This window comes from Acanthisitta chloris, unplaced genomic scaffold (genome assembly GCF_000695815.1).
Source record: "Acanthisitta chloris isolate BGI_N310 unplaced genomic scaffold, ASM69581v1 scaffold6193, whole genome shotgun sequence".
Lineage (NCBI taxonomy): Eukaryota > Metazoa > Chordata > Aves > Passeriformes > Acanthisittidae > Acanthisitta > Acanthisitta chloris.
This window is the reverse complement of record NW_008663171.1, coordinates 19731-43121: the sequence shown is the minus strand read 5'-3', so window position 1 is coordinate 43121 and position 23391 is coordinate 19731. Positions and strand designations below refer to the sequence as shown.

Genomic DNA, 23391 nt, shown 5'->3' with positions numbered 1-23391 from the left:
ATTGAAAAAGACATGGACAACAGCAGGATAAAATCTTTGGCTCTGATCCTGGTTTTAACAGAGTTGCTCAGATGTGTAAAACTCTTCATGGCTCTGCTTGTAGAAGGAAAAAAGGCTACAGTGACTTTATGAAGAAAAGAGTGCCCAAAAAGTTAATGAAGAAAAGTAAACACAAGTATTATACTTAGTCATGCAAGTGTTAGTGATCTGAGCTATCACAGGTGATAAATGTGTACTACATTTGGGTCAGTGCTTTTGGATATGGATTTTTCTGGGTATTTGAATAATAATTCAGAAAGGTTTCAGAGGAAGAGGCTTTTATATCACCCTAATTTCTTTCTTTTTTTTTTTTTCCCCCCTTCTATACTGTCAGAAAGTGGTGCCAATAGCTACGAGTCAGGTATCATGGTAAGCAAGGCTGTGGAAATAAAAATTGATGGGAAGCATCTGAAGCCAGCAGGTAAGGTAGAGTGGTGCTGAAACTCTTAAATACTCCAGTTATTTGGTTGTTGCTCAACAGTGAATCAGAAATTTAATTGAGATTTCAAAGGAACTTTGCTTTATAATAACATTCTTTTCTGTGAGACAGTTTTAATCTTGCTGGTGGAAATCAAGCCAAAGATCTGGTTGTGTTTGTGTAAGAGTGCTTAATTTATTAGGCTCATGAAGGATGTTGGTGATCAGACAGCTGAGCAAAAACCATATTTTATCCTTTTCCAGTTCAAAGATTTAGATGTTATTATAATTTTACCTTCTTTTTCAGGATTCTACAGTTACCTTATCTTTATTTTTCATTTTACTAAAAAAGACTTTCATGTATTTCTTTTTAGTTGTTGGAATAAAAATTGATGCAACCAGCTGGATGGAAAATTTCACAAAAACCACAATCAAGAGTCTGGTAAGTAATTGACCAAGGCTTTTTTTGAACTTTATTTGCATTTCTCAAAGCTTCAGATGCAAATAGGTCCACTAGCTCTTTGTACCAGAGTCACACTGATGCGTAGTTGCCAAGTAGTTGTGGTATTTAAATCATCCAAATGCACAAAATAAATCTATGTTGAAATAGGCTGTATTTTGTACATGTCTTGCTTTCATAATTATAAAACATGGATAAAGACAAATGACAGATTCGAGCCAGTAGGCTCCCTGCTAAGATTATGCTGTAAAATCTGCAAAAGAATTGGTGAATCAATCTTATTTGATATGGCAGATGGGTAAGCAATGAGCAGTAAGGAGTTATATTGCAGCCAACATCACAGCATTTTAGCAGGACTTAATGAAATAGGTGCTTAACCTTTTCATTCCATAGAAGAGCAACGAGGCTGGTGAAGGGACTGGAGCACAAGTGGCATGAGGAGAGGCTGAGGGAGCTGGGGGTGTTGAGCCTGGAGAAGAGGAGGCTCAGGGGAGACCTTCTCACCCTCTGCAACTCCCTGACAGGAGGTTGGAGTCAGGTGGGGGTTGGTCTCTTCTCCCAGGCAACCAGCAGCAGGACCAGAGGGCACAGACTCAAGCTCTGCCAGGGGAGGGTTAGGTTGGATCTTAGGAAGAGATTTTTTCCAGAGAGAGTGCTCAGACACTGGAATGTGCTGCCCAGGGAGGTGGTGGATTCCCCATCCCTGGAGGTTTTCAAGCTGAGACTGGATGTGGCACTTAGTGCCATGGGCTAGTGACCACAGTAGGGTTGGATTCGATGATCTTGAAGGTCTGCCTGTCATAAGTATTGGAGCAAATGGGTAAGCAAATGCAGTGCCTAAATATCAGAACAGTTAAGAACAAAAATACATGGGTAAAAAAGAGAAAGAAAGGGGATTATTTCAGAATTAATAAGAGATTGATGACTGGGACATTATGTGATAGCTGTTTTGGTCAGGACATAATACAAGGACAGAGTGATGTGTCTATGTGTACACATATTGCAAGAACGTGGGAAAAACCTCTTAGGAATCAAAGCCATAAAAGCTAAGTTGGCTGATGTGCCTCCTTGATCACATTAGAGTTCCATGCTTTGAGGTTGGTGAAGGTTTTCATCGGCAAAAGAGATACTTTTGAAGACTTTCTTTCCATACCACGAACATGTGGAAATGCAGCAGTTCTTTCTCTTTCAATTTATGCTCACGACACTGACATCCTGACAAGTCCTCCAGACTATTTATCTCTAATGTATTGCACATACCTGTGACAGAAGCTGCATCAGGGTCTTTGGGAAAAGCAGGAAAGATTGTGCTGTTGATAATTACTGAACAGAGGTTGTTCAGAGATATATTTGTGACAAATAATACACACTCAAAATTAATCTAAATTAATATATAGATATTGAAAAATGCATCCCTTGTTTTGGTCTTGATTGATTAACTGCAAAAGAGTTTTATTTGTAGCATTCTTGTGAAGATTTCCTACTTCTGTTTTTCAGTGCAACAGTGAAATCTGTGGCTGTGAGAAAAATAGCATGGTAAGAATATGTTCAGCTATGAATATCTGACAGATTATGAGAATTCACTCATTCTCTCTTGATATATCATAGACAGTGACTCTACTATTATTATTTCAAGGTTAATTTTGCAGAAAATGGAGCTTAGTCATTTGTGTCTCGAGCAAGCTGAAGTTTAGGAGAGAAAGGAGTAAAAGAGCATAAATGTCAGATGAAGTGGTTATTGCAAGAATCATTGTAATAAGGTTATGAGAACAAGTGTAAAGAAACAGTACAGGAAAAGTAATAGAGAATGATGTTAAGAAAAATGTGAGAAAAAAATATAACAGTACTTTTCAAAGCAAGAGACAAATCCTGAGGAAAGAAAAATATCTGGAAAAAAAAGAGTGCTAGAAATACCTCAGAGAAGGAACAATAAATGCAAACTGAGAAGCACCAGAGTACGTGATGTGTCCTTCAGCAGACATTAGTCATCCTGCTCTCTTGGTTCCCAACACATTCAGGATTAGAGGACCCATAGCTCTGCTGGCACTCTAGAGAGAACAGCTTCATGGGCTGTCACCATATCAGGTTCTGCCATGTGCTTAAAAGCTTTCCTCAGGTCTTCTGAGCTCCTTTGTGGGGTGTGAAGACCATTAAATGCAAGAATTACAGCTCAAAGGGTACTCTGGGAGGTTATCTATTTGACCTTATTGCTATCTCTCCAATCTCTCTGGCTGCAAGGAACTTTTATAAAGTGCAAAGCATAGAGAACCAGTTGGCTTCCCATTCCTGCACCTGACACCTGCTGGAATCCCACTACAGTCCTTGGCAAGTGAAAATAATCATGCCTAGCAAGCTGAGAGTCTGCCCTTAAGATTTTTACCGTTGAAATCTGCAAGTGGAAAAGGACTTCAAGCATGGCTAAAGCTCATGAGAAGTTGTAGTCCCTTATTATGAGCTGAGTTTCAATTATAATCAGACTTAATAAGGATATAGCACTCTTGGAGCTAACAGAATATTGAGCAAAGAAGAATTTACAAAACAACTTTTATGAAATTAAGCCACAAATAAGCCTTTGATCTTCTTCAAACTTTTATAATACTGATAATGCTATTTATTATAACTTAAAATTGGCCCTTGGCTATGGGGTTGTGATTTCGCCTGAGCCACATAGATTTGAAGATACTTCTGATGTGCTGAAGAAAAAAAGAGTTTCTTACAGCGTGTTTGTATTGACAAATCTTTCCTGCAAAACATATTTCACTTTCTTACAATAGCATGTGGACTGTGTTATCCTCGACGACGGTGGATTCCTTTTGATGTCAAATCGGGATGAATATACACAACAGGTATGTCTATTTTTTAAGGCCAGAACATGGAAACCAATAGGAAGGACTTTTAAGAGGAAAAACCCATCATTTCACTCTCAGTTTACCCTGGTAATAACATTTGTGAATCAAGCAAATATTGCTGGATCAGGAATTCCAGGGGTTTTTTTAGTCTTTTTTACAGTCTTATTTAGGGTTGAAGATGCCAAACTTCTCCCAAGTTGCATTCTTTGTGCTCTTCCCTTAGGCTGATAGGTTTCTAATGGACTTATGATGGTGGGGGCAAGTAGTATGGCATTCTTTGTGCTCTTCCCTTAGGCTGTTAGGTTTCTAATGGACTTATAATGGTGGGGGCAAGTAGTATAGCACCCACATACCTTCTTTCTCATATTCCTCTTGCTCTTCCCCAGGCTGGGTCTCACTGTTACTGCACTTAACCACCACTGTCTAACTGGGGAATTTAGAACTGTTCACTTTGCTATGAGGAAAATACTTGGAAATACTTTACCTTACCTCTGTATATTCTCCCTCATCAGATTGGAAGATTCTTTGGTGAAATTGATCCTGGCCTGATGAGAAACCTGATTAACATGTCCTTGTATGCCTTTAACAAGTCATATGACTATCAATCAGTATGTGATCCTGAAGAAGAACCAAAGCAAGGAGCTGGACTTCGTTCTGCCTATGTGGTCAGTAGTCCCATGTGCAGTGGTTGACATACCATCAAAAGTCTGTGGGTGTTTATACAAATAGCATAATCTTTGCTGTTTTCTTCCCAGCCTACGATAACAGATATTTTGCAGCTAGGATGGTGGGCTTCAGCAGCTGCCTGGTAAGTACAAGTGGGTAGGAAATCTCTATGTCCAAACTATAATTATTCTGTGGGTTGAAATCATATTTGGCTTGGGTTTTTCCCTCCATAAAAGTGCCCTTTGTTTCTGCAGTTTCTCATTGTGAATATTCTTAGCTATGTCTCCAAACATGACTGTTCTGTCAACAGTTGAATTCCGACCTGTTCTTGTCAGGTTTTCTGATGGTTTTGACTCTGCAAAATCAGCTTCAGGAAGGAGAGTTTGGATAAGTAGGATTGGCAGTTGGGAAAGTTCAGTCAAAATGATTACAATTAGAAATGATCACTTGGTTCCGTTTTCAGAAATATTATCTTTCCTTTTTTCTAGCAAGAACTCTTAAGAAAATCAATGTTTGCTTTTCAGTGACTCATTTTACAAAACACATGAATCATAGAAGCATGGAATCACTTGGGTTGGAAGGGATCTTTAAAGGTCATCTAGCCCAACTTCCTCTACAATCAGTGGGAATATCTTCCAACTAGACCATGTTGCTCAGAGCCCCAACCAGCCTGACCTTGAATGTTTCCAGGGATAGGACATCTACCACCTCTCTGGGCAGCTTATGTCAGTGTTTTACCACTCTCATTGTAAAAGGTTTCTTCCTTATATCTAGGCTGATATCTACCCCCTTTTACTTTAAAACCATCATGCCTTGTCCTATCACAAAAGGCTCTGTGAAACTTTGTCCTCATCATTCTTAAAACCATTCTTTAAGTACTGAAAGGCCACAGTAAGGTCTCCCTGGAGCCTCCTCTTATCCAGAATGAATCCCAACTCTCTCAGCCTTTCCTTATGGGAAAAGTCTTCCATCCCTTTGATCATTTTTGTGGTCCTCCTCTGGACCCACTTCAACAGGTCCATGTTTTTCCTGTGCTGAGGGATCCAGAGCTGGACACAGGACTCAGGTGGGATATGTTACCTGTTTCAGAGCCACATAGATTGACACCTCTATCAGCTACTTCCTTCAGCACCACATTAGGATAAGTAATTTGGATTAGTGTGATACTTTTGCATTGGTGTGAATTATACCCTTGGACACTGTTTCTTTTCCTAAAATTTCATGATTCTTATTTTTTTTACAATAATTATCAAGCTGGAATAAATTACCTAGTTTATGAATCTAAGAGTAAAAACACATAGCAGCTGAGAAAACATATAGCAGTTTTCTCACGGAAGCACTATGAAGATTGTACGTTGTTTTTTATTGTTGGTTACATTTTGTTAACAGCAAGAGCAAAAATCTCAGTTTTCTGGGACAACAGCAAACCTCAAAAACAGAAGATGGGCAATAATCCAGAAGAGAAACTTGAGCTCTTTTCAAACAGAGAAACTTCAGTTTATCAGTGTTCAAATCAGACTCAGTGGTCTGGACTCAATTTAGACCTGAGGTTTATTTTGTGTGATGTTTAACTTGAAAGCACAACATTAAAGTACTTACTGTGGCTATGTTTTTAATGGAATCTAGGTCAGAAGCAGGCAGAGAAGGCCATCAAGCAAACAGAGTGAAAAGACCTGACCAAAAATGGATTCAAGGAGACACCTGGCAAAAGCTAATACAGGGAAATAAGAGAAACCAGATTATTAAAAAAACCTATAGTGTTTCAGGCAACAATGTGGGATAAAGGTGTGAGAGATCATTTTCAAAACTTATATGGGATACATTAGCATTTAGTTAAGAGAGTCTGTATAATTCCTCCTTCATGCTCCTTTAAATCAGAAGATTTAACAGTTTTCCCAGGCTGCCTTTTCCACTCAGCTCCCTGTAAGTTATGTGGTAAGCCCTTACAAAGGATTACTATTTTATGGCAGCAAATTGCATCACTGTAGAGTGGCATCAGGTCTCCTCTGATCCCTGACTGCTGGTGTGCTGTCCCTTTGATGGTTCACACACAATGCCTCTGTGGGAAAGATTTCTTTACACAGGGATCACACAGGATAAGGAGAAAAGGAAAAAAAAAAAACCAGCCTTGGAGGTTGAATGAAGTTAAACTGTCCCTTCTCTTGGCAGAATGAGTGTTAGAAAATGTTGTGGTTTAACCCCAGCAGCAACCAAACCCCATGTAGCTGATCACACACTGCCCCACCAATGGGATAGGGGAAAGGTAAAAAGCTAGAAAAACTCATGGATTGAGATAAAGACAGTTTAATAGATAAAGCAAAAGCTGCACACACAGGCAAAGCAAAACAAGGAATTAATGCACTGCTTCCCATGGGCAGGAGGTGTTCAGCACCTCCAGGAGAGCAGGGACCATCATGTATAACAGTTCCTTGGGAAGACAAACATCATCACTCCAGATGTTCCTCCTTCCTCCTGTTTCCTCCCACCTTATATACTGAGCATGATGTGCTATGGTGTGGAATATCCCTTTGGTCAGTTTGGGTCACCTGTCCCAGCTGTGTCTCCTCCCAATCTCCCATGCATCCCCAACTCCCTTGCCTTGTGGCAGTGTGGAAAGCACCAAAGGCCTTGGCTCTGTGTAAGCTCTGCTCAGCAACAACAGAACATCTCTGCATTATCAACTCTGTGTTCTGCACAAAACCCAAACATAGCCCCATACTAGTCACTGTGATGAAAGTTAACTCTCCTTCAGCCCAAGCCAGCACAGAACAGAATGAGATGAGATTTCTGGGTAGAAGCAAATCTAAGCCATGACAACAGGAAAATATAGCTTAGGAAGGTTTAAGCCAAAGCAGAGAGTCAAGGAATATATCTATTGCAGTTCCTGCTTTGCCAGACTGGTAGAGGAGAAGGAGGCTGTGTATGTGGCAAGCTGGCACTTGCTTCAAGTAAACAAAATTGGAAAAATACCATCATCAATGAAGAAAAATGATTTTAAATAGATGGAGACCTTTAAGCCTAAGTGTTTTGACAGCATCAAGGAATAAAATGGAGTCCATACCTCAAGAGCAGGAATAGATTAAAATAGATTTTAAAAGTCACCTGTTACAGTGATGATTTTTATAATATACTTATAATATTCCAGTGTTCAGCTTAATCAGTGTAAAGTATTTTCCCTGAGTGTGTTCAAAAGGAGTTCTGGTTGGTTGAGGTGTCAGAGGAATGCCAACATGCCTCTTCCACCTCCTGCAGAGGGATGAAAGGAGGAGTGGTTGGCATGATAACATTTCCTTCATGTGAGTTATGGGCACAAGTTATAAGAAATCCCAACAGCAGAATAAAAGATGAGTGTGAAAGATTTGTGAGAATGTGTGAAAAGAAAACCACAGTCAAACTGTAAGATTCAAAGAAACACAGATTTAATAAGTGGCAAAAGCATAAAAAAAGAACTTCTGTTGTTAGTAACTCTTATTTAAGTACTTTATAAGTATCCAGTAAAATACAAAGACAAAAAACCTTTAACAATGATATATTGTCTTTTTGTGTTCAGGTCTATCTTACAGCAGCTGTTTTTGAGCTTGACTTTTCCACGGTTCCTTGAAGCAGGTAAGTCAAGAGAATGTTAAAGAGTCAACTTTGAGTGAAGTAGAAGGTAAGAATCTAGGCTGGGGGCCAAATCTGGGTGTCCCCATTCTGTCTGTGACTTCAAAATATCTTTATTTATTTATATATTTGTTTTCTTTCCATCAGCTGATATGGAAGATGATGATTTTGGTGCTGCCCTGCCTAAAACAAGCTGCATCACTGAGCAAACTCAGTATTTCTTTGAGAATGATGATAAATCCTTTGGTGGGATTGTAGACTGTATAAACTGCTCCAGGTAAAATTTCTTCCATGTAAATAACATCTTTGGGATTGTCATTTATTTTACAAAAGACAATGACACTTCTATAAGAACAAAAAACCTCTTTTGGATGATTACATCAAACTTTTCAGCAAGATAGAGAAGTTTATGGGCAGATAAATTGCATTCTCTTTGCATTTGTTTAGCATGGATTTTAGTTGTAATAATTAAAGACTTGGATAAGTACTTTAGTCAACTTTTTGTTCTATAGTCTCTATATGCTCCATGACAATTGTATTTCTATCTCTGCTACTGTTCTATAGTCTCTATATGCTCCATGAAAATTGTATTTCTATCTCTGATATGATTTGTTTTCTTTTAATTTATTATGTCAACTTGAAATCATAGAATAGAATCACAGAATTATCAAGGTTAGAGGGGAAATCTAAGATCATCAAGTCCAACCATTAGCCTTTAACTTCAAAGTGTTCTGCAGTGTTCTGAAGGATGTGATTTTCTTTAGTTATGTATTGGAATTTTTAATTGTTGAGAAGATTATGCAATTTATCTTCTAATTTACCTTCTAGTCCATAATGCTCACGATTTAAGAGCTGTGAGTCTCATAAAGCAAATGAAGCTGGTTTATTTTGTGATTGAAAGAATTACTCTTCAGACTCCATGTGCCTATTTAAGATGATGTTTAATATTCTACCAAAAACTTAGATAGTTCAGAAACATAATAACTTGGACATAGCTCTGTGTTTCATACAAAAGCCTGTTGGGTTTTTGCATAGATTTTGAGCTTCTGAAAATGTCTTAGAAATTAAAGTCAACAGCCACATTTCAAACCCTTTGAAGACAATATTTCAAGCCAGAAATGAAAGACAGAGGACACTGGAGAATGGTGAATGTATTCAAAACATGTTTTTCCCCATTTCCATACTTCCTCCTGCATGTTACTATTATGTGTTGGTGTAGTGCTTGGTTGTGCAAAGCTGGTTTTTGAGGGCATTTGTAGGAAGATTTTTTTGTTATTTTGGCTTTGATTTTGGAAGCTGGTTTTTGAGGGCATTTGTAGGAGGATTTTTTTTTGTTATTTTGGCTTTGATTGTGATATTTATTTTCAAATCCAGAGAGTTTTTTAGAAGAGTTCTTCAGTTTGCTAAGTGACTACAGAAATCATAATGCTCATGTTGCAAAAAAATACTGGAAATAGTATAAATGGACAATTTAAGCTGGTAAAAATGAAAATACTGGAAATAGTATAAATGGACAGTTTAAGCTGGTAAAAACAACTGGATGTGTAAACATAATATCTATTATTTGATTAACAGGTATTTTGTCCTCTTATTGTCCACTGTTAGTGGTACAAACACATCATCTCTGAGATTTCAGAAATAATCAAATTAATTCCCACCTAGGTAATAAAACTCTGCTTGATACAGAGTGTCAACCATCGATATGAACAGATTTACTTGGTGTTTTACATGCTATAAAAATATATTTGGATTCCACTAAGGGCAATTAAACTGTTAGATTGGCCTGAACTTTCCTATTTGACAGGTAGAATATATTTTATTCATGACTAAGAAATATTAAGGGTTTTTTCACTGCTTTTTATGAAAACTTGTTTGCCTTTCCAATAAATTCAAACTGTACAGGAAAATTATTCTTGAAAAATACAGAAATCTCTTTACCATGAGTAGCTAAGATGTGAAGAGTAGTTTCTTTAATTTAAGGGAATAATGCTGCCTATTCAATTCTATATAAACTGAAAACGACCCTGCTAACTTAAAGATTTTTTGTGGAATTATGTGGACCTAAAAAAGCAGCAAATTCACATCCAATACACAGCATATGTACAAACCTTTCCTCTCACTCTTCTCACAGACAGGTTTATGTGTTGGGCTTTGTTTGGTTTTGTGGTTGGGGGTTTACTCAGCAGACAGGTTTATGTGTTGGGCTTTGTTTTTGTGGTTGGGGGTTTACTCAAGTGTTAATTGATGTTGAACTGATGTTATTTCTCAGTAGAGCTACTGTGGTAGCAGTACAGAGCTGACTATTAACTCAATTAAATTTATTTTATGCTCTTTTCAATTTTTTTCCCCTAGCAAGTCAACTTGAAAAGGGCACCGTGGAAATGTTGAAAAGATTACAAAATTGGTTATAAATGTTTGTCTCTGCTCATTAATGAAAAAGATCAACAGTAGCAGTCAGAGTGAATCTATGAAGATGGACTATTTTTATTCCAATACTGTGCATCCTTCTTAAATATGGATTTCCTTACTTCATTTAACCATAGGGTTTTGTTGGTGGTTTTTTCCAGGCTTTATCATGCAGAGAAGATTTCAAACACCAATCTAGTATTCATTATTAGTGACAGCCAACTGCTGTGCCGCTCCTGCGACCCAAAGCCACTGATGCAAGCAGAGAAACCTGGTATCCTTTAAAATCAGGTTATTTCGTTGTGTAGATTGATTTTTGGCTGTGGTATGCTGGAATATACTTGGGAGGAAAATGATCTATTTGTGTACATATTAGTGCCATGGTTGCCACTGGAGTACTTGAAGCAGTAAATATTACTGGATGAGATCACAAATTTGAGGCAGCAGTCGTTGAGGTAGAGAGCAAAGCTGTTACTTGTGAGAACTTAGAAATGGGTTCACAGGAACTTAGTAAAGTTTCAGAAAGGCAAATGTAAAGTCTTGGGCCCAGGACAGTGTACACAGCTGGACAGGCTGGGGACAGAGCAACTTAGATCTTTACAGGAAAGAGTTTGAGGTTCATGATGGACAAGAAGTTGAGCATTACTAGGCACTGTGCCTTGCAGTAATGAGGATTGGTCACATCCTGTAGATAGCAGTAGTGTAGTAGACAGATATAATCTGCAGATTGGGAGAACTGATCCATCCCACCTCTTCAGCAGTGGTGAGACTATATCTGAAGTGCTGTGTACAGTTTGGAGCTTCCCAGTGCCACACTGACATGCTGGAGGAAACCTAGTGAAGGGCCACCAAGGAGAGTGGAACCTAGAGCACAGGACAGACAAGGGCAGCCTGAGAGTCCTGGGTTTGTTCAGCTTTTAGAAAAGACAGAGGTATGTCTGCCTAGAGAAAAGACAAAACAGGGCAATGCCAAGATAGGAGTGTTTGGTCATGAAAAGTTGAGATGCTTCACTGATGGTTTATTGATGGAGGTACTTTAGTGTGTGCATCATTTAGTGTGTGCACCATTTAGTGTGTGCACCATTTAATGTGTGCCCAGTGCCAATGATGACTCCTTACTTCTTGTGGAAGCTGCTTTAGCCACCCAAGGCTAGAATTTATCCAGTTTAGAATTTCTTCAGAGCTGGCTGGAGACATAGGTGGCCTACATGCCAAGCAGAGCCCTTACAACATATTAAAAGGATGTGGAAGATAATTTGCAACCACCTTCATGCCAATCTCGCTGCTTTAATCTGTTCACTGCAGTGGATACCTGTAGGTGATGGTGATGGAAATACACAAAACCAGCACACACATATTCCAGGCCAGGAGAAATTCCCCTGAGTAATACCTTTGTCTGCTACACAGACTTGAGGATAGCATGCCAGAGGTGTAAATCAAGTCATAATTTGGATTATTACAACAGAATATGGAAAACAATCAGTAATACCTTTGCCCATGTCAGAAGGTCAGTTGAGACAGCCTCTCCTATTTCTGAAAGCAAAGCAGACAGTAGGAGAGATGCCTGTGTTTCTTTGGCACAGGCAATGCATTCATTGCCACATTAATAAAACTGGAATGCCATCTATGCTTGGGCTGGAAAGGAAGTTGCATTGGGGTGTCATCACAGAACTATGTAAACACAGCCCAAGTTCTAATTGGCTTCAGCCCATGACAGTTTGATTTACTGTTGCTGCTGTCTGAACTTACAGACAGCACTTGCTATAGAGAATGAAGCATGTTTGGTGGGGAATGTAGAAAATATATAAAATGCTCATGACTTGCATTTCCCTATGGGGCCTAAAATTTCTAGAAAGCAGTAAATGACCTCAAATGGCAGCCAGAGCAGCTGGGTGGGCTTATATTGACTAAATGAACTCTTTTTGTTTCAACTATGTAGTACTAAGCTATTCCCTCTTTTTTGTAACTAAGGGACATTGTGAAATGCAGATGTAGCATAGCATCACCCAAGCAGACAGAATGACCTTTGGGTGCTATTCAGAGGGTTATGATTAGGCTTTGCTTCCTTCTGGCTGGTATTGCTTTGCTTGTGCACATCATCCTTTAGGAGATTTCTGCATTTCAACTTCCCTTTCAGCTGGGCCATGGCAGGAAAAAGGGGAGGTGAGTCTGATGACATCTGAATGGAGGCAGATGTGTACCTATACAGCTAAGTTCTCCCATCTTCTTGTCTTCTCTCCCCTTGGTCCTCTCCACTTCTTGCACTGAACCTGTTGTAATACTCCCTGGTAGTGCATGAATAGAATTGCTTCAAATATAGGTTAAAGCTACTAAGCTAAGCAAAATTTTGGCACTCAGTTCTTTCAAAACACCCTAGCTTGGCTTTAATATGTGTACTACTTACAGTGGCATAAGAAAATCTTCCCATACTGAGTGGTAATCTCAGCAGGTTTCACCAGAAAACAGTTTTGCAGTTTACCATATTTGTGCCTTTCAAGTCTGCTGCAATGACTTGTGCCCCTTGTTAGCCAGTGGCACATGTGAAGTACAGAATTTACACTTAAATATCAGCAATTCCAGATTCCAGAGATGTAAGCTAAAGCTAATTAATAGCATGTCACTGCTCCCACTTCTCTCCTGCTCTTCTGCTGTTGGTATGTACAGCATTTTCTCTGTCCTCTTTCATCACTGCAATGCTGATGAGATTGGATCAGTTTTTCTGTCATTTGCTATCAAAGCTTACAGTGGGATGATCTTTTCTATGCTATTTGGGGTAATATAAGTGTACACATAATAGAACCAGTAGTTTCTATAGGTTTTCACTGCAATGTTCAACTTGTATATAGCATTACTTTTCCAAGCAGGTTTTCTTGCTTTTACTGTGTATCTTCATGTTAGGAGAATAACTCAGTGGTAACAGAAGCTGTAACCAATCAGCACCTCTGAAAATTTACTGCTTTATGAAATATTTTCTGCAATATTTATGCAATGGTAATAAAAGCAATGCAGAAAATGTTAAAAGAACTCAGCTTTTATTTGTATTCTGTGTATGGTTCTGAAAACACTGGTTCTAAAAAGTCATGCAGGATGTTTGTTTTCTCGAGTGTAAAAAAGAAAGGGTGATTTAATTTTGATTTATTTGGAGGGTTGGGTTGGTTTTCTTGAAACAAGGAACTGTGACTATTGATGTTTGTTTCAGTACTATCTGAATTAGCATAAATCTTCTTTTCTGCCACGAAAATAAGACCAGAATGTTAATCCTGCTAATGTATGATGCACAAAGAACAGTCATGCTTCTTCCTTAACCAGAGAAACAGATGAAGGACCAAATCCTTGTGAAATGGTCAAACAACCTAGATACAGAAAGGGTCCTGATGTCTGTTTTGATGAAGCCAAACAGGTAAAATTGAACTTGTAAGACTTTAGGAGTATCTTTAAAAACAATAGTAGAGCTGTTTTAGAAGAGCAGTGAAAACTGTATTTAAATGTACCTTGGTGCCTGGTAAGCTATTTATCACTAAACATACTGTTCACTCTAGACCATAGCCACTCTATTTCAAATATCCCATGATTAACATTAAGATTAACAGCTGCTTTCTTATCTGCCTTTCCTATAAGCATTGTACTTTCACACATGATTCCCACTCAAAAAAATAAATATCAATCAACATAAATCTCTGTATTGTGCCATGAATTCAGCTCTTCAGTGGCTTCCCCAAGTAGATGATAATCCTGGCTTAGAAGTAGTATTTTTGTATGAGGATTTCCAAATATTATTTAAGGTATTGTTAAATGATTAAAGATGTTATATATTTAGGATGTTGCCCCTAATTCTGCAAATTTGGACTTAACAGGTGCATTAAAGAACTTTCTGTATTGCAGTACAGTTCTGAAGAAGAAAAATTATAACTCTGGCCACATATCTGAATTCTTTTGGATATTCTTTCTGTCTTCCCTTTCAAAATACTGTAGGAAAGACTTGATGTGGAATTGAAATTGTTCAAAATAAATTTCAATATGAAAATTGCTGAATATGGAAGTGCCTTGCATCAGATGCAAGAAATATTTCTACAATGGATGTTTAATGTATCATATGATTTATGCAAAGGGGAGATTGTCTCAAACCAGTGCAGTAGTTGGTTATAACTCCTGCACACCAAGTTTTGTTCCAGTATGTTCTATGATTTTCCTAAAGGAGCCACAATTAGTGATGTCAGTAGTGTTCAAAAATACTGAATACAGTTGGTATTCAATGCATTTTTCTAGTAGCTAAATGTAATTTAAAAAAAGGAAATCTCACTGGTCAGCAAAGAATACAGTTGGTATTCAATGCATTTTTCAAGTAGCTAAACGTAATTTAAAAAGGAAATCTCACTGGCCAGCAAAACTTAAATAAAGTTGAAAAACCATCCAAAAGCTCTTTGGCCATTATAAATATTCCAAACCCTCCTGCTCTGATTGTGTGTGAAAGTACAACTCTTGCTCACTAGCTTGATGTGCTGATCAGTGTGTAAGTCATGTGTTTTGTAAGAGTGGATTGTTTTGGTTAAGTTCCTTTGCAAAATTTGCCGTGAATCTCTTGCTCTTGGGTGGATGCTTTCACATGAACTCTGCTAACTGCCAGCAATCTGCATGATATCTCATCTTGTATGTCTTTTTTTCTGTGTTTTCTTTCCTTTCCCTCTACTTGCTACTTTGCCCGTTATTAATAGGATCAGCCTATATGCACAACGAGTCGTGCCTCTGCCATGACGTCCGCTCCTATCTTCATTTTTCTGCAAGTTTTCATGTGGTGTGGATGGTCAGTTACTTTCTCTAATTTTTTGTTCTGTTCTTGGCTTAAAAAAAAAAAAAAATTAGCTGACTTTTTTTACTTACTGAGCATACAAAAGAAAACAGAATGAAGTGAGGCCCAAAAGCGACAATCTGGAGCAAATTACTAGCGCAATATTAAGGGAAATTAAATGTGAAAAAAATTCTAAAAACCCTGTCTGGAGCCTTATAAATCACAATTACTGAACACAAGGGCCTCTCCCACAGCACATACAAAGACAAGGGAACCTGTTGGGTTTATATGGTTGGTTCTTTGAGATTGCACATGTACCAGCTGAGTCTGTGTCATTCCCTTCTAAGCATTTTTTCCTTGTCCCTGTTGAAATGAACAGAAGAAGAAAAATTTCTGCACAGAGACAAACAGAGAAAAAAAAACGAACAGAAGAGACTGCAATACCTGTGATGAAAAAATAGCTGTACTTATGGATAGGCAGGATGAGTGCTCTGTGTGAGTGTTGCTGTTGAGAAGAGTGAGGAGTTTTCGCTGCATTCAGATTAGCACATCAGTTAATGATGGAAGGTAATAGTGCACAGCACTTTGATTAAACAAGAAAATCAGTAAAATCGTATTTTTCTCTTAATTTTTGGCAGCCTAAATATATTCATTGCCTAATTACAGCAGAAGATGAGGTTTTTCTTCGAAGTCACTCCATAAGTATGTCCTGTATGTTGACCAAGTACTGACTTTGGGGTTCGTAATGAAAGTCTTGGCAACTAAACTGTGTTGCATTTAGTGTTGTGGGACTGTGTCACCAGCTGCTGTGCTGGTGACATGTCTGCAAGAGAACTGCTGAGCTAGAGAGCCTAAAATTCATGACCTTGTACACTGGAGGGGTTTCTGCTCAAGATTATTGTGCAGAATACCACTAGAGGGAGATACTCACAAGTCTATCGAGGCCAACTGAGAGGCAGAACCGAAAGCTTAGAGGACATTTGTCAGAGGTATGGGAGTAAAATATTGAACATTGTAGCCATTTAGACCACTCATTTTCTCAATAATTTATAGTCTCTTTATAATGAAGAGAAGGTTCCGTTCGTATCATTCAATCATCAGTGAAAAAATAATCTTAAAGTTCAGTTTAACAGCTGCATTTGGGTAAATCTGAAGTTTCCTATTCTGCATTTCAATCATGGAATTTCTAGTAAACCCAGAAACTTGCACAGCCATGGCAGAAGGTTGTAAGGAAGGGTGAAAATCCCTTCCCCCAAGCCAGTGGTATTTCACATTAAAATCTAGATTAACATCTCACATTCTTACTCATGCAATTTGCTCTGCAAGTAACCTTCTTTTAATTAAAAAAGCTACTGTCCAATGTGCATAAAGCAGCAGAGACTCACCTTGAGCTGAATTCTTCATGCCCAAAATCAGCTTTCTGCTTCAGATGGGAAACCCCCAGAATATCATTTTAGCTGATAGACTTTTGGCAGCAGAAAGTTATAAAGGTAATTTTGTTCATCCTTCTTGGTTTTAATAACTTTGTGATTTTGGAAACGGGTTCTCACTGGGCATTAATCTGTGCAGTTTTATTAAAATCACTGAAGCCAACACAGATACAAACCAGCTGATCAGGTTCGATAACCTGATGGTTTCTTTTTTTTTTTTCCCCTTTTCATCAAGGATAACAAAATAGTTATTATCACTGCCTTGAGTGGCTTGTTCTTACTTTGTGTGTGCACATTAGGCTTGTTTGCCATGCCTGAGGACAAGGAGAAGAACTCTGCAATCTTTTAGCCCCCTCTGAGGGCTTATTTCCATCAGTTCCCAGGGATGTCAGTGGGAGCTTTGAGGGTGATTAACAGACCCTACAACTGGATACATCTTGATGGGATTGGCTGTGTCCCTGATCTATGCATGGATTGCTGTCCAGCTTGGACTGCAGTCCAGGCACAGGAGGATGACACAAAATTTATGAATGATTATGCATTGGAACTGGAAATTACTCTTGAGTGAAAGCAAATGTGTCTCCTCCATGCAAAATGAAGCATTTAAAATAGTTGCTTATAAAAGGTGTAACTTTGTGATAACCAGTAGATATCAAAGGCCAGACCAGAAGCTCTTTGGCAGATATTGTAATCTCACCCTTTTATGAGTCAGTGTAGCACAATGAGTTTGGATGGATTACTGTGGATTCAAGACAAAATTTTAGTACACTGAATAGTTCTAGTGCACTTCTAAAGGAGTAACAAGTAGTTTATAAGCTTAACATGTCTGTATATAAATGTATTTATAGCTCCATGTGTGTTTTTGAATCTTTGGACTGGCACTGCCTTTGAGGAAATGCTGATATCCAGCAACGATTACGTGGGTTTGATACTTAACAATGAATATATGTTTTCAGAAAAGCATTTCTTTCCATTCTGAAAGTGCTGAATAATTTTCACAGCGTGAGTTGTTGTCAAGGAACCCTCACTAGAGTTATCATAGTAAGGCATGACATAAAGGAGATGACATTTGGATTTGACACTTCTCTAACTCAAGCATGAAAGGAAATTTGACATGTGATTTATTAATGCAAGAAACTTCTCATGCACTTCTGATGAAAGTGGCTAAAGATAATTCTTTCAGTGTCTTTACAATTCATTTTACTCTTCAGAGAGAAATAATATGCAGAATATTATTTTGAAGACAGCAAATAAAGGACATCCTCAACTGACCTGTTATTCAGGATTTCTGTGTGACTAATGTAATGGGCTGGAAAATTTCAGCAGAGATGCTTTAAAAAAAGTTCAGTGTCTAATTGGACTTGCCAGAAGTAAAGATAAGATACTGTAAAGATAACTTGTTATAAGATACTTTAGAAGAAATCTCTAAAATAACATGATCAGGAAAGAGCTGAGAAGTTTTCTTAAACCTCAAGAATAGGTTAAGTGGTTTCAAAAAAGATATTTTGAAGACCATTCAAAACTGACATTTTTCTTGACCTGGTTTTAAATTAATGATGGAATGCCATTTATTTCCACAAAACTGGAAATCAGTTTATAATCAGACATTCTCCTCTTTCTTTATTTTGTATTTTTATACATTTCCTGTACATTTGACAACAGTTAAAGCACACAAGAAAATTACAATGTGCAATGCTAGGGAGGAAAAAGTAATTTAGATAGGATTTACTGTACCTTCTTTGCCACTACTATTTTTGTCTTGGCTTAGGACACTAAAGAATAACTGATTCCAGAGACAATATTTGGAAATTTTTCTTGGCAGAACTGCTGGTTTACCACTGCAAATTGGTCTACAAACCTCAGAAATTCCATGTGGCTTTGATCAATGTGAAGTTAAAATCTCACCAGCCTTGAAATATGTGTACAAACCTGGTTTACTTTTGTGTAGGACAGTTTAACACTGTCACTCATACTAAGAAGATGCTTCTCCTGCATGAGGCTTCCAAGACATTCTCTACTGTCATGAACTGTGAAGCCTTTAGAACCTGCTCTGTGGAGTCTTAGAGAGAAAACAAAAGATATTAAAATATTTCTTTCCAATCCGATGGGAATATTGCATAGTATGATGGTTGGCTGGAAGAGCAATGCCCATAAATTGTGATGGAGTTAAAACCATCTCAAAGAGCAAACAGAAATGGGCTACAGAATTGAGAGGACCTGTTCCAGCATATATAGTGGTAGTATTAATTCACCAGCATGATTTACCCAATATTTGGTCTAATGCAGAGGTGACATGTAAGCTTAGCAGTGTAGAATTCTTTATCTGGAGCCTATCTGCTCTGTACCCATACTTGGTGCCATTTTCACTGTAAAGATGTTTTCCCCTGCACAGTTTTGTTTAAGACCTTCAATTTACTTTTTATTTACTCTCCAAACATCTCCCTTTAAATCTCCTGATTTACTTTGGACTGTCTCTTCAAAGATGCCTCTCATAAGTAATTTCAGTGATAAGAAGTCTTAAATACCAAGAGGTAACATGGAGTGCTGTTCATTGAATTCATGTGAGAGAAAACCTTTACTGATAACTCTTGTTTTAATGGTACTCACTGTGAGGGAAAAGCAACAGGGTTATTTTTAGGTGCTTTGAATAGAAATAAAGCTGCACGACAAGACACAATGCAGATGCAAATAGTGACAGAGCCAAACTAAATAAACCAGAAAGTTCAGGGCATCTTCAAATCTTAGCATCCTACTCCAAATCTGGTGCAGCAGAGTTCACTTAGAAGTGCCTTGTTGACCAGAAACCTTAGGAATTTTGAACTTGTAGAGTGCAATCAACCAGGGAAAAAAAAAAAAGAAAAAAGAAAAAAGAAGAAAGCCTAAGCCAAAACTATATTACTAAGTTATAAAGTTAACACATGACAGAGACATGGCTGGAAATGGTGACTGCTGATAAAGAATGATGGGTAATGGGAGATCTTTAGGACAGAATGATTTTTTTGTTGCTTTCTAAGGAACTTGAATGTTGATTTATTTTTTTTTAATTTGGGGTTTTTTGGGGTGTTTTTATATATCCAAGTTTCCAAAGGAGACTTGGTCAATGCTAGAATTGTCGATAATGTATTGAGTCTAATTTTTCTGGTTTATCTGCTTTCCCATACAGTTTTTTCTGCACTGATTCTGATTCCTTTCACCTCCCTGCTTTAAAGAATACAGTGTGGAGAGAATATCCTTAAAGCTTTCACCCATTAAAACTGACTCAAGGAACTCATAAAAGTCCTTTGCTATGCTCTGTAATCCCCAAGTTCCCCTTTACACCTCTATTATGAAGCAGTTGCCCTAACATCATATTTGGCTTCATGCTTTTGATTTATTAAAAAATTTCTGCTATCATTTTCAACATATTCTGCAGAGAAGTCATAAAAACTTCTTTATCATCCTTCCTAATTTCCTGTTTATATCTAATCTGCCATTTTTATGTGCTTTCCCATTTTTGCCCATTTAAGTAAACTCAATTTCTTAATGCTGACCCTTTCTCTATGTCAGTGCACTTATTTTCCCTACTGATTCATGCAGGGATGTTTCTTTTGGGTTCTGTGTTTGGTTATGGGGTGGGTTTTTTTGGTGAAGGTTGGTGGTGCTGTGGTTTCATTTGTTTTGGGGTTGGGTTTTTGGGTTTGGGTGGTGTATGGTTGCTTGTTCTAATTGTGGCATTAATTTTCCCTAGATATCTAATGCAACACATAGAAGTATTCTTCTGAATCCTTGTGAGGGAGTTTTTGAGATGCTGCTTCTAGGGAGCTTTTTTTCCTGGTTTCTGTTTTTGTTTGTTAAGGGTTTTCTTCTGTTTTCCTGGTTTTGAGATTGTTTGGGTTGGTTTTTTTTAACTGCATTTGGTAATTTTCAGGTAGTTCCCTTTCTTTAAGTTGATATCTTTTGCTTTGGGTTTGTTTGGCCTGATCTCTCAAATAACAATGATAAATCCTATTACATTGTGGTCTACAGAGCTACTAGAGATATACAGATCAACTCTACAAATAATTTTGATCTGGGCCTTGTGTACCACTAAAGATTCAAAGACTGTTCCAAAAGTCATATATCATATAAAAAAAAGTAATCTCTACATCTCTCTTTGATAAGGCTTGATCTAGTCTTGATGTGGCTTCTCTAATCTCACATAACATTGGTATTGTCCCTTTGAGCTGGTGGTCAGCAGTGCCAGCATTACATTTTTTTGTGATCAGACTCTGAAATTTCTTACCCACAGAGATTCCATCACACTTCCATTTTCCTGTAATACTTTTATGCTACTGCACTTCATATTATCCTTTATGTGGTACCTTTCTGCTGTATGTTCTATGCTGCCATTCTTACCCAGTTGGTAGCCTGACATCACTTGTCCTACTGGTTATTCTCCTTCCACCAGATTTCTGATATGTGTGGGTTTTAGGGATGATTCATTGATGACTGGTCTTCATTCCTTCCTCTGGATTTTATGTTCCTAGCAGTGGTGCAGAAGCACTGGAATGTTTTGCTTAAGGATGTGCCAATAAATTAAAGTGGCTAATGACCCTTCCTTATTTACCCTGATTGTAGTATTTATCCACACACACCCTCCAGCCCCCAGCCTTTTTGTGAAGCAGAAGGAATATTATTTCTATATGCTTCAGTGGCCTATCAGTCTGAGCCAGAAGCTGTTCTCTGTTGCCTTTTCTCTGCTTTCTGTTCTAAAATCTTTTTGTTTTCTGTGCCAGCACTGGGCTCTGTTACTGTTCAGGTGCAGTTGTCTGTCCTTCCCTGCACATGTTTCTCCTGTTCAAGAAGTTTCTCCAGCTGCTAATATACCTCAGTCCCTTCCCACCCACACTGTTGTCTTATCCTTGGAGACTTAGGATCTTTTGGAAAATGGAAAGAGATTTTTTATACTATGGGTGCAGAATGCAGTGACAACAAGAGAAAGACCAAATCTTTTCACCCTTCAGAGCTACCCATGAATCTCAGATTCGGTGGACAAAGCAGTGTGGGAATAGCTGGAACTTTTTCCTGGTGTTTTAGACACTAACCACAGTTTGTATCAGTCCTAAGAAACAAGGTGTAAGATGTTAGAGGCTCCAGAACAGGTATCAAATGCATTTCAGCCTGATTAATGAGTAAGTCCATAACATGAAAGGCATTGTAGGCAAAGTGGGACTAAAGAACAGCAATCAGTGGTAAAGAATAATGATGAAAAAAAAAGTGTGATTGTTGTGTGGCCTAAGGAACAGTTAGGTCCACTGATGCATGACAGAGTGGTGCAGCTCAGAACAAGCCCTCAAACTGGAGGGTGTCTTCTCTACTGCATCAAACCTACAAAAAGCACAACAGAAAATTCATACTTGACTAGCACGTCAGAGACAGAAAAAGGAGTTTCATTCTCTTTGATCATTATCTTCACCTGCAGACCATATTCATTTTAATGTGCAATCATTTGATGAAATGGCCATGAACATGTTTTGGTATTTGTTTTCTAATCTTGAAATCTGTTCTTCTATCTTTCCTCCTGATATTGTGGTACTCAGAATGTTAAAACTGATGTAATTTTAAGGAATATAGATGGGGTTTACTGGGGCCCCCAGGTATATCCCATAGCATTTCTTGATTGATGGTGTAAGTATCCCATCTAGTTCATAAATAACTGCAGTAAACCTTGGAAGTACTTAACGTTCCCATGATTATAGTTAAAATGGTAATGCCACTCTTTGTATCAGACAAACTTCCAGGAATTCTTTGCTGTTATTTTAGAAAAAAATGACATATATAGCATCAGAAAGGATTCCTCAAGGGTAGTTCAAACCGTTGAAAACTAAACTGTAGGTTACTTCTTCGGAAACTTCATTGTAATGAAATGTTAAAAGATGTCTTCTTTTCTTGTCGACAGGAAGATTCGGCCGACTGCGGTGGTGCCTCTGGTCTGAGTCCATCACTGTGGTCTGTGCTAGGAATTCAGTTGGTCCTGCTTTGGCTGTTATCTGGCAGCAGATACTGCCAGTTATGACCTTGCTAAACCAAAACCTGCATAACTTAATCGAGATCCGGCCAAAACGATAGCCTCAGTTTCATTTCCAAAAGGGTCAGCTATTCAGACAGCAGCAGAAGAGCAGTGCTCATGTCTGGTCATCACTCGTCGTGAGACTCATGAGGACACCCACGGTGGCTGCATGTTGGAGTGTCGGATCCTTAAACGTGTGTGAATGCTGCATCATCTATGCCATCTGAACAGAATTCTGTACGTGCTCCATTGGGGAATCTTAAGTTGTTTGTTTTGGGTTTTTTTTCTTTCATTTGTTTGTTGCTGTAATCTTGATGACTTCATGTAAAAGGGCTCCCCTAACAATAGCTTATGTATATGATTTTCATTTCTTTGAAGCTTTGGATATCTTGAAGATTTCTATTCTTTTACATGGACAGTTACTTTCAAACAACAAAAAGAAAACGAAAAGAAAATGTTCTCCCCAATATACATTACTAGCACCACAATGGCTGCTTTGAACATCAGGTTTGTCCAAACTGGTTGAGTAAAATGAAGATATTGGTTAATTGTCATCAGTAGTTCAGCATGATTGAAATGCTTTGTGTATGATGAGTGGTTTATTCTTCCAAAATGAATCATGCAGCCAGCTAAGCTTTGGTAGGTTAATATAAGGAAGGAAGGGAAGGAAGTAAGGAAGGAAAGAAGGAAGGAAGGAAGGAAGAAAG

General features: G+C 38.1%; 1 protein-coding gene across 1 annotated transcript; it reads left to right on the top strand.

Annotated features, from left to right (window-relative positions):
- The first annotated feature begins 405 nt into the window (after positions 1–405).
- LOC103798616 (voltage-dependent calcium channel subunit alpha-2/delta-1-like) lies at positions 406–23115 on the top strand. Its single transcript, XM_009070891.1, has 11 exons — positions 406–460; positions 831–898; positions 2414–2452; positions 3691–3762; positions 4278–4430; positions 4521–4573; positions 7982–8037; positions 8182–8311; positions 10602–10714; positions 13758–13840; positions 22574–23115. The coding sequence occupies exons 1-11, from the start codon at positions 406–408 to the stop codon at positions 22688–22690; spliced, it is 939 nt and encodes a 312-aa protein (XP_009069139.1). The 3' UTR covers positions 22691–23115.
- The last annotated feature ends 276 nt before the right edge of the window (positions 23116–23391 follow it).